At 40.9% G+C, this 13,055-nt stretch overlaps 1 protein-coding gene across 3 annotated transcripts in view; it reads right to left on the minus strand.

Annotated features, from left to right (window-relative positions):
* The window catches only part of klhl5 (kelch-like family member 5), a 59,758-nt gene that overhangs the window by 3,394 nt on the left and 43,309 nt on the right, over positions 1-13,055 (minus strand). For 2 of the 3 annotated variants that reach the window (XM_034080765.2, XM_034080757.2), the window contains exons 6-11: positions 10,390-10,576; positions 9,826-10,050; positions 8,884-8,959; positions 8,456-8,542; positions 7,218-7,292; positions 5,345-5,482 (exon numbers count right to left, since the gene is read on the minus strand). In XM_034080765.2, coding sequence (XP_033936656.1) covers positions 5,345-5,482; positions 7,218-7,292; positions 8,456-8,542; positions 8,884-8,959; positions 9,826-10,050; positions 10,390-10,576 — 788 coding nt within the window. Of the gene's footprint in view, positions 1-5,344; positions 5,483-6,232; positions 6,278-7,217; positions 7,293-8,455; positions 8,543-8,883; positions 8,960-9,825; positions 10,051-10,389; positions 10,577-13,055 lie in introns of those variants that run through there. The other variant, XM_071202888.1, reaches the window with a different exon arrangement.

Consider the following 13,055-nt stretch of genomic DNA (forward strand, 5'->3'; position numbering starts at 1 on the left):
ACAGGTTAAATACTTTTAATTAGAATCTACAACAGTAGCAAATGTTTGGTTTGCTTTAGCAGTCATTTAGATTTTTTGTTGTTAGAATTGCACCCAACATCCAATTTAAAACACTGCAAATAGACTCAATCACTATTGTGATTCGGAATTGTTATCTCATTCAGTGATGAGGTTAACCTAACAAACTTTAATAAAAAAGAACATTTGCAAGTAATCTGTTTATCAGAAAATAGTTAGACCTAACTCTACCTTAAAATATAAACGGTCTTCTGTTTTTGTATGCACTCATCAAACGGCTAAAAAACCAATGTGGTAATTAGTCAAATTCACTGTTTTTGGTCATCATATTTTTTTTATTTGTACAGAGCAGCTGTCCTGCTTTTGCACTTAATGCAATGCTAAGCTTAACATGTTCTTCTCAATATTCCACACAACAGTGGTATCGAGCTTCTCATATCGTACAAACTGTAGTGTGATCAGAAATATGCTGATGCTGAAATATGTGATCATTCAACTTAAACAAATACATGTGTAAATAGGAACATCCTTTTTCCTACAGCTGCGTCGGCAAAGGACAATATTAACTCGAGGAAAATACACATTTACATAGCAATGAAAACACACAATGATAAATGAGAGAGGCACTGCAGGAAGGTCAAACTGTGTGTGTTTATATAACAACTTTATTGATGTGCATCAGGATTTATTACCCGTTTTTACTGATATCGTATCCATGTAGGGGAGGAAACTTATACAAGATGTACACCACCCCAAATTGATCATGTTGTTGATAGTGCTATAGATGCGCTGCAAATAAAATTAGACTCGGTTGCTCCTTTGAAAAAGAAGAAAATAAAACAACATAGATTAGCTCCATGGCATAATGCCGAAACCCGCAAAATAAAGCAAAAGTCAGGGCAACTTGAAAGGATATGGCGTTCCACAAACTTGAAGAATCTCGTTTAATTTGGCATATTACTCTCAATGAATATAAGAAAGCACTGCGTAAAGCAAGAGCAGCCTACTACTCTTCATTAATAGATGAGAATAAGAATAATGCAAGATTTCTTTTCAGCACTGTAGCCAGGCTGACAGAGAGCCATAGCTCGATTGAGCCTTCTATTCCCATAGCACTCAGTAGTAATGATTTTATGTGCTTTTTTAACGATAACATTGTTACTCTTAGAAACAAAATTAATGACCTCTTGCCTTTGACCAGTATAGTGTTATCAACAGCTCCCAGAAACCTAAGTTCTAATATTACACTAGATAGTAAACTAGAATGCTTTTCAGCCATAAACCTTGAACAATTAAATTCAATGATTCTCTCTTCTAAACCATCAACGTGCATGTTAGACCCAATTCCAACTAAGCTGTTGAAGGAAGTTTTTCCATTAATTAGCACTTCTTTATTAAATATTATGAATATGTCTTTATTATCAGGCTATGTTCCACAATCATTCAAAGTAGCAGTGATAAAACCTCTTCTTAAAAAGCACAACCTCGATCCAGAGGTTTTAGCCAATTATAGACCTATTTCTAATCTTCCGTTCCTCTCAAAAATTCTTGAGAAAGCGGTCGCAAAACAGTTGTGTGATTACTTAAAAAACAACGATTTATTTGAAGATGTTCAGTCTGGCTTTAGAGCACATCATAGCACAGAGAGAGCTCTAGTTAAAGTCACAAATGACATTCTAATAGCTTCTGATAAGGGACTTGTCTCTATTCTTGTTTTGCTCGATCTCAGTGCTGCATTTGATACTATCGATCATGATATCTTATTGCAAAGACTAGAGCACTTAGTTGGCATACAGGGAACTGCTTTAGGCTGGTTTAGGTCCTATCTGAACGCTGTCAGTTTGTACGTGTCAATGATGAATCTTCCACGCAAACCAAAGTTAGCCATGGAGTGCCACAGGGCTCAGTGCTCGGACCTATTTTGTTCACATTATATATGCTTCCGTTAGGCAATATTAGAAGGAATCATTCTGTAAATTTTCATTGTTATGCGGATGATACTCAACTATATTTATCAATCAAGCCTGATGAAATTAATCATCTAAATAAAATTCAAGACTGCCTTAAGGACTTAAAAACGTGGATGACCTTAAACTTTTTGAAGTTATTGTACTTGGCCCGAAGAATCTACTAAACAAATTATCTAAAGATATACTAACTATGGATGGCATTAATTTGGCCTCCAGTGAGACTGTAAGGAATATTGGTGTTATATTTGATCAGGATTTATCCTTTAACGCCCACATAAAATCAATTTCAAGGACCGCTTACTTCCATCTACGTAACATTGCAAAAATCAGGCATATCTTGCCTCAAAACGATGCAGAGAAACTAGTCCATGCATTTGTTACTTCAAGGCTGGATTATTGTAACTCTTTATTATCAGGATGTACCAAGAAGTCAGTCAAGTCGCTTCAGCTGATTCAAAATGCTGCAGCTCGTGTACTAACCAGTTAGGAAAAGGGACCACATTACTCCTGTTCTGGCTGCCTTACACTGGCTCCCTATAAAACACAGGATATAATTTAAAATTATTCTTCTCGCCTACAAAGCCCTTAATGGGCAGGTGCCATCTTACCTTAAAGAACTCATTATACCCTACTGTCCTACTAGGGCATTGCGTTCCAAGAATGCAGGGTTGTTGGTTGTTCCTAGAGTCTCTAAAAGTACAATGGGAGCCAGAGCCTTTTCTTAAGCTCCACATTTGTGGAATCAGCTTCCAGTTTGTGTTCGGGCAGCAGACACCCTATCCGTTGTTAAGAGTGCGCTTAAGACCTTCCTTTTTGATAAAGCTTATAGTTAGGGCTGATTAGATTCAGCCCCTAGTTTTGCTGATATAGGCTTAGTTTGTCGGGGGACATCTTACTTCTTCCTTCTCTCTGTCTATTACATTACATTGCATTTAGCTGACGCTTTTATCCAAAGCGACTTACAATAAGTACATTCGACCAGGAAGACACAACCTTGAAGAAAACGGAATCATATAAGTACATCAGGTTTCATAGAGCCAAGTATTTCAAGTGCTACTCAACTGGCTATAGATAAGCCAGTCTTTTATTAGTATATAAGTGCTCTGTTAGCAGTTCTTTGTTAGTAATTCTATCGCTCGAGGTGGAGTCGAAAGAGATGAGTTTTCAGTCTGCGCCGGAAGGTGTGTAAGCTTTCTGCCGTCCTGATGTCAATGGGGAGCTCATTCCACCATTTTGGAGCCAGGATAGCAAACCCACGTGTTTTTGCTGATGGGAACTTGGGTCCCCCTCGCAGCGAGGGTGCAGCGAGTCGTTTGGCTGATGCAGAGCGTAGAGCACGCGCTGGGGTGTACAGTTTAACCATGTCCTGGATGTAGGAAGGGCCAGATCCATTCGCAGCATGGTACGCAAGTACCAGTGTCTTGAAGTGAATTCTAGCAGTTACCGGAAGCCAATGAAGGGAGCGGAGGAGCAGCCTGGTGTGGGAAAATTTAGGAAGGTTGAAAACCAGACGAGCCGCTGCATTCTGAATGAGCTGCAGAGGTCGGATGGCACATGCAGGTAGACCAGCCAGGAGGGAGTTGCAGTAGTCTAGGCGTGAGGTGACGAGAGCCTGGACCAGTACCTGCGTCGCTTTCTGGGTCAGCTGGGGACGTATCTTCCTGATGTTGTAAAGCGTGTATCTGCAACAACGGGTTGTAGCAGCGATGTTTGCAGTGAAGGACAGGTTGTTATCTAGGATCACACCCAGATTCCTTGCAGTCTGGGTCGGTGAAACAACAGAAGTGCCGATGTTGATAGTCAGGTCAAGAGAGGGACAATCTTTTCCCGGAAGGAAAAGCAGTTCAGTTTTGTCAAGGTTGAGCTTGAGATGATGAGCGGACATCCACTGAGAGATGTCAGCTAAACAAGCAGAGATGCGTGCGACGACCTGGGTCTCTGAGCGGGGAAAGGACAGAATTAATTGGGTGTCGTCAGCGTAGCAGTGGTATGAAAAACCATGCGGGCTAATGACAGATCCGAGCGAGTTTGTGTACAGGGAGAAGAGGAGGGGACCAAGAACAGAGCCCTGAGGGACGCCTGTAGTTAATTGACAAGGGTTGGACTCGGACCCTCTCCAAGTTACCCTGTAGGTACGGTCCTTGAGGTATGAGGTGAGGAGGGAAAGTGCAGAGCCTGAAACTCCAAGTTCTTGGAGAGTGCGAAGGAGGATCTGATGGTTCACCGTGTCGAATGCAGCAGACAGGTCCAACAGGATGATGACAGAGGAGAGGGAGGCTGCTTTAGCAGTGTGCAGTTCCTCAGTGACAGCAATGAGGGCAGTTTCTGTGGAGTGACCTGCCTTGAAACCAGACTGGTGCGGATCCAGAAGGTTGTTCTGATGGAGATAACAGGAGAGTTGTTTAAAGACAGCGCGTTCAAGTGTTTTAGACAGGAACGGCAGGAGAGAGACAGGCCTGTAGTTTATAACATCAGACGGGTTGAGAGTGGGTTTCTTTAGGAGAGGGTTTACTCTTGCCTCCTTGAGACTGTTTGGAAAGTCTATACCTGTGTACTCTCATGTTCCGATTAACCCAGCTTCCCCAAATGTCTTTCTTTTTGGTGTCTATATACGCTGGGATCCGGAGTCATGGATGATCCTGCGGTCCTGTGTCCTGCATCGCGAGCCCTTGATCTTGAGTCGTGGCTGTGGTCCTGGATCATAGGTCCTGGATGGATATCCTCGTGGATTCATCTTCCTATTATACACACATGCATTTCCAAATATTTGGACTACCTATGTTGCAAATGTATTATCTTTTCAATTTACACACGGCATCTATTGCACGTCTGTCCGTCCTGGGAGAGGGATCCCTCCTCTGTTGCTCTCCCTGAGGTTTCTCCCATTTTCCCCTTTAAACTGTGGGTTTTCTCCGGAAGTTTTGCCTTGTACGATGTGAGGGTCTAAGGACAGAGGGTGTCGTATTGTCATACTGATATTTTGTACAAACTGTGAAGTCCACTGAGACAAATGTAACATTTGTGATATTGGGCTATATAAATAAACATTGATTGATTGATTGATTGATTGATTGATATTGGTCTTTGCAAATAAGCCAGATAAGAGTTGGTTGCATTCACCTATTCTTTTATAACCGCTATGTCTAGAATTGAAAACGTGTAGTATGTACATTTTAACATCACACAGTAAATAGTGCACTGAGAATTTTACATTTCAGATTCACACACATTCAGTCAATTTGTTGTTTTTATGTGTAACCAATGTGCTGCAGGTCTCCCTTGAAAAAGAGATCGTTGATCTCAATGGGATTTTCACCTGGTTAAATAAAGGCTACAAACAAACAATATAGACCCACCTCTCTACACAGTCACTGAGCCGAGATGCGAGGGATGAGGCCGGAGCATCGTGACCCCCGATGGCGTACAGGAAGCCGTGCCACGTGGCCACGCCCACACCTCCACGCCTTTTAGCCATAGGAGCACAAGCACTCCACCTGTTGATGGAGGTTGTCACCATCAAGGAGAGAAAGAGAGACAAAATCACAGTGAAAAACTCAATATATTGAGGAGGAAGATTTTTTTTTTATTTTACATTTCAAGAATTAATCTCAAAATGTATATTTTTATCCTAACAGTTGATTCTTGTTTTTGTTTCAACTTTATTCTCAATATGGAAAAATAACTGTAATATCTGACACTAAGTAACGTTCAGGCTTTATTTTCAAAATGTTTAAATTAAATACAAATATCCCTCTAAATTAGTTTCCCCTTTGGCCTTGCCTTAAAAATGTTCCAATAATTAATACCTTGAAAATGTGCAAACTCAAAATCTTCCAAAATGTGCTCTAAAATAAAGAACAACTCTATGTTTCTCTACCATTCTCTGCTCCCATCATAATCTTGGTGATCTTGTTAAAATTGTTAATGCAGAATTGGAAATACTATGTAACTGGTTTGCAGTTAATAAATTATCCCTTAATGTGGCCAAAACAAATTACATGTTATTCAATACAAAGTCTGAGAGTAGAAATGACTGTATTATACGGATTTGCAATACTGAGATAGAGAAAGTTGGTGCATGTACATTTTTAGGACTCATTGTTGATGAAAAACTCAACTGGAAGCATCATATAAATTATGTACAAACTAAACTGTCAAAAATAATAGGTATTTTGTATCGTACTAAGAACATTCTCGAGGAAAAAATACTCAGAACTCTTTATAACAGTCTATTTCTCCCTTACCTTTATTACTGCTCCGAAATATGGGGAAACACGTACGCAACAAATCTACAAAAAATAATAACATCCCAAAAAAAAGTATTACGAATAGTCTGTGGTGTTGGTAAATATGAACACACAACTCCCATATTCAAAAAACTCAATCTATTCAAATTTGTTGATATAGTAAAACTTAAAACAGTACTGATTATGCACAACATTTACCATAACAAAATGCCTACTAACATTCAAAAGCAGTTCCAAACCACAGTTAGGAAATACCCAACCAGGCATCCTAACTGGTTGTATAGCAAGCCCTGTAGAACAACCATCAAATCACACAGCTTATCCATAATCGGAGTTAGAACGTGGAATGGACTTCACTCAGACCTTTCAAGTATTACTAGTCATCAACAATTCAAAACTAAAGTAAAAACAATTATATTTGCAGATTACTCCAGCTAACAAGTATTTGATATTCCCAGTGTTGCTTATATATGCATTTACTTTTTTCTTGCCCTAACTGTTATTTTATTTATTTTATTTTTTTTCCAGTTTTCGTTAGTTTTCTTTATTTTTTTGTACTCCTTAATTTCTATACGTTTTTGACGAAATATGTGCCATTACTATATTGATGCTAATGATGATGCACGGGAGGGCTACTCCTCATAAGCTATGCTTCAGCCCTCCCGCTTCTACTAATTTTGTTCATTTGTGTGTATGAATTATACGTTTTTGTTTTTGTATGATTTTAGTAGAATAAATAAAAAAAAAAAAAAAAATGTTCAGGGGACCAATAACAACCTTGTCTGAGCCCTTGCGAAGAACCTAATGAATGTACTGAACAGAAGTTGTTTGAATGCGGTTTATTCTAACATCCTGAGAGGGTTAGCTGTCTCCTTTGATCTGTGGGTAAATAACCTTAAAAACACAGAGGCACTTTATTAGAAAGCACAGCAAACAGGAGACATCAATTCATTCTGGCAAAATGAAGTCCTGTGTCTCTGACCTGTTGGTGTGGGGGTCGAAACATTCCACTGATCGCAGGCAGGATGAGCCGTCACGACCTCCGACTGCGTACAGCCTGAGGAGGCAAGACAGGAGACAGTGTTATCCCTCTGGACACACACACAGAGATAACACAAAACACCTGCCATACCAAACACCCTGCACATTTCAGTACTCTGGAAGTCCCTTTTCAATTTGGTGACATCGAAACAGATGGTGCAAGGGTGTATTTAAATGTGTGTATCTTAGTATTTGAGGATAAAGTGAGGTGAGAGAAATCAATCAGCTAAAACTCTTGGTGGTTTCACAACCCAGAGCAGTCCCTCGGTCAGTGGTGTGTGTGTGTGTGTGTGTGTGTGTGTGTGTGTGTGTGTGTGTGTGTGTGTGTGTGTGTGTGTGTGTGTGTGTGTGTGTGTGTGAACTGTATGTACACACATTCATTGATGGGGAGTTGGCAGAGCGAAGAAAGAAAGCATCAGAGCCAGTCAAGCAAGGAATGAGCTCCATCAGGCAAAGAACCCAGAGAAGTCACAACACATACATGCAGTCACACACACTTCTGCCGGGCATGCTTAGCGCAAATCAGTTATTTCTGTATTAATTAGCATCTTAAAAGCCTTTCTCCCCAGTTCTCTAAGAGGCACTGAATAATAAAACGGCGCTGTGATATTGCAAAAACTCTGGGGCAAGTGAGGAGATTTTTACGTATTAAATCCCACGATTATTAGGTGCATTGGTTCACTAGGGACTGTGGGTGTGTAATTGAGTATTGTCATTGTGTCAGCAAAGCACTGCAGATAACTTAATCTTTGTAACCCCAATGTTCCAAACAAGCAGAGTGTGTGAAGCTCTAGGTATGTTTTCCCATGAAGTCAAATTCTTCTTACTCCAGAGAACCAAAACTATTTGGTTTCAGGCCATTGACAGATGTTCTCCATTGGGCTCAAACGCTACATGTTGCTAATTACTTGACTATTTTTTTGGCATTCATTGGCTATTTACTATAATGAGGTAGGTTGATGCAGTATATATATCTGTAGTAAGTACTTTGTTTTTACATTTCTACTAAAAAAGTAAATGTATTAATTTGCATTGATTTATCCAAGTCCATACTGAATCCAAGAACAAATGGATGTCCTAAACAAAGATCTAAACGCATGTTCAATGTTACAGTGCATGTGTACTATGTAACTTTGATATATGTAGAAATGTAAAGCAATAGTGAGTGCATTTCCTTACTTTCCATTGAGTACAGCTACTCCCACTGTGCTTCTGGGTGTAGCCATACTTGCAACAAAGCTCCACTGGCGAGCTTGGGGGTCCCACCTGGTAAAAGAGAGGTGAAAAGTTCTTAGTCCTGCACATAATAAAAACAAACATGGCTAAACTGACATTCTTTCAATGGTATCCTGCCTGCTGCACACACAAAGAAAGACAGACAGCTGAATGGACATTTAAAGATTCATTCAAAAACTCCAATAGGAGTCATTTCAGTACATACACCCTGTTTATTTCTTATTTACATTTTCTTTTTTAATGGACAGTTAGCAGACCATGACGAGAATTTTGATCAATATAAAAAAAAGTAAATTGGATTAGAATCTCAGACTAAACCTTTAAGCAGAAAATTACACGAAGTAAAACAGCTGTGTGAAGTATCCTCTTACCTTTCTACTGTGCTGAGGTAGCTCCAGCCATCATGTCCTCCTACTGCATACATGGGCCCCTCTAGGACGGCTACACCTGTGATTCACAAGCACATGATTTAATCAGGGCAACCTACCAAGACACTATCAGCTTGAACAAGCACATGAAACCACATGCGTTTAGGACGAGAGGGTGAGGTGTGTGGACATAAGCATGCAGAGTTAGCAGCATGTTGACACCTCCACACTCAAGGGATTTATCTCCCAGAACATCTGTGGTGCCAGATGTGTGCTAGAATCTCCATTCACACACATGCTCACATTTATAAAAAAGAATAAAGCACCACCATCGCACTCCTTCAACTTTTGTAATTGTAGACTTGCACAGTAAATTGGAAAGACAAGATTTACCAAACTCAAAATTCACATCACAAAAACTTGACCTTCCTCTTTAATATAGCTATTCTTTAGCTTCTCTATTTGACCTTCATAAGCTCTCTTTGGTTTGTTATGTAGGAACAATCCTCTGACAACTTATGAAGCACTTAACATGTAATACCATCCAATACAAAAACCCTCCATAACATCTATCTTAACAAAGACATTTTTGATGTTCACTGATATTGTCTTAAAATGTATGGTATATCGCATTTGTATGTAAGGTGTGAAGTGCTGTTACATGCTAATTATTTGTCCTTTCAATTTACATATACTGTATGAGGGAGGCAGCATATTAGTATTATAATACAGACCAGTACAACATCTACACCATGACCTTAATGCTAAATATATGTGATTGGATTTACACCTCAATGACTGTGAAAAAACACAAAAACTGACCACAATCATTGAAGTAGACATCATCTCAGGACGTTTGTATTGGATTACATTAGGTTGTGCAGGTGTATCTAATAAAGTGTCCATTGAGTGTATAATACATTTCTATTGAAACAAGCTTCTCACCTAGGCCATGCCTGTGCGTGGACATGGGAGGCATGACACTCCAGGCTTTGCTGTGCGGATTGTAGCACTCCACAGTGTTGAGGGTCTTGAGTCCGTCTCGGCCCCCCACCACGTAGAGACGGCCGTCAAGGACCGCCACACCAAACTGCAACCTCCGTCCACTCATGATGGCCACCTGCCTCCACGTGTCCTGACGCAGACAGTACTGCTCGATACTGGTAGCACCTGGACAAAACAACAAAGTAACATGTAGAATATAAACAGCCGGCCTTGATGAGCATTATTGCGCACTAAGGCTGCAACCTACAAAGAGCATTAGGTGTTTGGTCGATCTAATTTGAATGGGCTGTTTTTCCACCTATTATATTTGAGCATATAATATATGAAAAAAAAAAAGAAGACAATATTATTGTCTTTTTACTGTCTACCTGTTTTTATTACATTGCCCTTGCTTACAATAGGATAAGATAAACCTTTATTAGGATTTTTATCATTTCCATTATAATATACTATATAAATTAAATGTATGGAGGTGTGTGGTAACATCAAAGGGACTGTTTGTACCTTTTGTGGCGTCCATGCCCCCCACAGCGAACATGGCCCCCACAGTGGCTTTGCGGGGTCGGGTACGGGGGCTCTGCAGCAGAGGCTGCCGCTGAGGCAAGAGGTGATACTTCATCCCCTCCATCAGCAGCCGCTGGCACTCCATGCTGTCCCGCAGCAGAGGGTTGGACTCCAGGTCGGCCAAGAACTACACACACAGGGACATGTGACAACTGCTATTAACAAACAGTCAAACAAATGCAGGGTATTTGTGTACTGCATGTGCGGGTTACAATGTTATCCCTGATTGTGGGGGTCTGAGGGTCGAAAGAAAGCTGTTCCCTCATTGATTGAGAGATTATATCAGACCAGAAGCCATTAGTGCACAAACACACACTCGCGCACACACACACAAACGGACACTTGCGCAGACTAATCATCTGACACACTAGAGAACTAATCTCTCCTCAACATCTCATCAGCTCTCTAGTCCATACCCTCTAACCTCATCCCCCCCCCCAACACACAAACACACACACCCCCAGGGGCGGCAGCATGAAGCACTTCAATCCACCAGTCTGTTCTTTAAAATAGATCCACAGGAAATCACTGCCTGTGAGAGAGGCAGGGTGTGAAGCAAGTTTTCCCTGCAGGCAAAAATCACATGATTTACATTTAGATAGGAGTGTGTTTGTGTGTGTGTGTGTGTGTGTGTTGGCGTATGTGTGTGTTGACAGATGGAAAGCAGTAGAGGTTCAAGATGAGCCGGATTTTTTATTAAACATCATTAGAAGTGTGTAGAATGTGTTGGCTGAACAGAAGTGGCTATGTTCAGACATGGCAACTGAGATTCAATACGAGAGAAGTATAATAACAGACCTTTGATATTTTGTTGAAATTTATAATAAAAAATGTACTAACAAACAAACAAAAATAACATAACACAATAATATCACAAAATACAGAACTTGTTTGAAAGTACAACTTCACTAATATTCACATCAGAATAACGTTTGTTGACCAGAATATAATTAATCTGTTTTTAAGATTTAGCTAAAGGAACCTGCACTATATCCTCTGGAAGGTTGTTTTACAGACACTTTTTTTCTGTGCTTTTACCACTGCAAAAAAAGAAATAGTGCAAATAATTAAATGTGGTCACTGAATATAAAATCAATTTTCTCAGCGAGACGTGGAGAGAGTAAAGCAAGCATGGTAAATGGTTAAGCAGCTTACACGGCAGGGTGAACCCTCGCTTCCATTGCACACAATCACTGAGGCACAAATTAGGGTGAACCCTATTTCGACACTCATTTGTGTGTGCGTGCGTGTGTGTGTGTATAAGAAGGACAGAGACAGAAAAACGTGTTTGTCCTCTCCTGTGCTATTTCTCCATCACGCTGTGAAGGCCTGAATGTGGAGGGCGAGATAAGACTGAATCCTGCAGGCATTGCCACCTTCTCCTCTCTTTACCTCCAAGTGTGAAGCAAGAAAGTATTCCTCTGCGTTACAGCATGGGCTTTGACCACATATGACAAACAAACACACACACTCTCACCCTAACCCCCTGATCCCACCGGAAGCGTCTGCGCTGCGACCTCCTCCTGCGTCATAACCCACCAGGCGCGTTTCAAAACGTTGCGAAAGCGGAGTGTCGTGTGTGCAGCCTCGCAGTTGTTGGATGAACGTTCCACTTCCTGCCTGCGCTGCGCCGCATCAAATATAGGATTCATCCTATATTTTAGAAATTCCTTGCGGCGAGGAGCTTCTGGGACGCTTCGAGCCTCGGCGCAGCGGGTTTGGTGGAATAGCACCCATTGACTAGAGTGGCCGTGATCGCTAAAACGCTGCAGCCGCAGCGCAGCGCAGACGCTCCTGGTGGGATTAGGGGTGGGTGTGTATATTCTTGTTATGCTTTACTACTCTCTTATTTCCCTTACAATACTCAGGCTGCGGTCAAATAGTCAAAAAAAATGTATTTTCCTAAACCCTTTTGGTGTTTGGGCTGTTTCTCAAATGGTTACTCCAACCATTTTCTTCGATTTTTAAGAGCAACTGATTCACAGAGAAAGAGGTTGGAGTAGTCTCTTTGATGAAGACACCCACAAATACTTACTGCCCTGTCAATATGTTCGGTGCACACTGTCCGATTTATGGCTGACAGATGCTCCTCTGAGAAGATTAGACAGTGTGTGTTTGTCAGTGTGTTGCAGTGGTAAAGGAGAGAAGGGATTAAAGGGTATTTATTTGGCTCATTGAAATCCTCTTAATGAGAAATCACACAGCGGCCGAGATAGAGAGCTGACTAATTGGTTGATGAATATCGATCAACTGTCTGTGTGAGGTTTATACGTCCCTATATTTGTTTGCTGCTGATCATTAGGTTGCTGAATGTTAATTCATTTATCAATTTAGCATGGTAGTGCTGGTGGGGGATATACTGTTAAAGGCTGAATCCTCCCTCAGCTCTTTGTCTGTCTTGCTTTTGCTCTCTCTGCTCTGGTGCTACTTTACTGCTCTACCTCTCCACCGGCGCCATCCGTCTTCTCGCCTGATTACATGTTACAGCTGCTTGTGATTTCAGCTGACCAGGGCAAAGTCGTATATCTGAGATGTTCATACTGTATACCCAACAAGTGCATACCTGGAAGATGTATGGCCGCACACACAGAGGAAGGAAGGGGAGG

Source organism: Pseudochaenichthys georgianus, chromosome 1 (assembly GCF_902827115.2).
Source record: "Pseudochaenichthys georgianus chromosome 1, fPseGeo1.2, whole genome shotgun sequence".
Classification (NCBI taxonomy): domain Eukaryota; kingdom Metazoa; phylum Chordata; class Actinopteri; order Perciformes; family Channichthyidae; genus Pseudochaenichthys; species Pseudochaenichthys georgianus.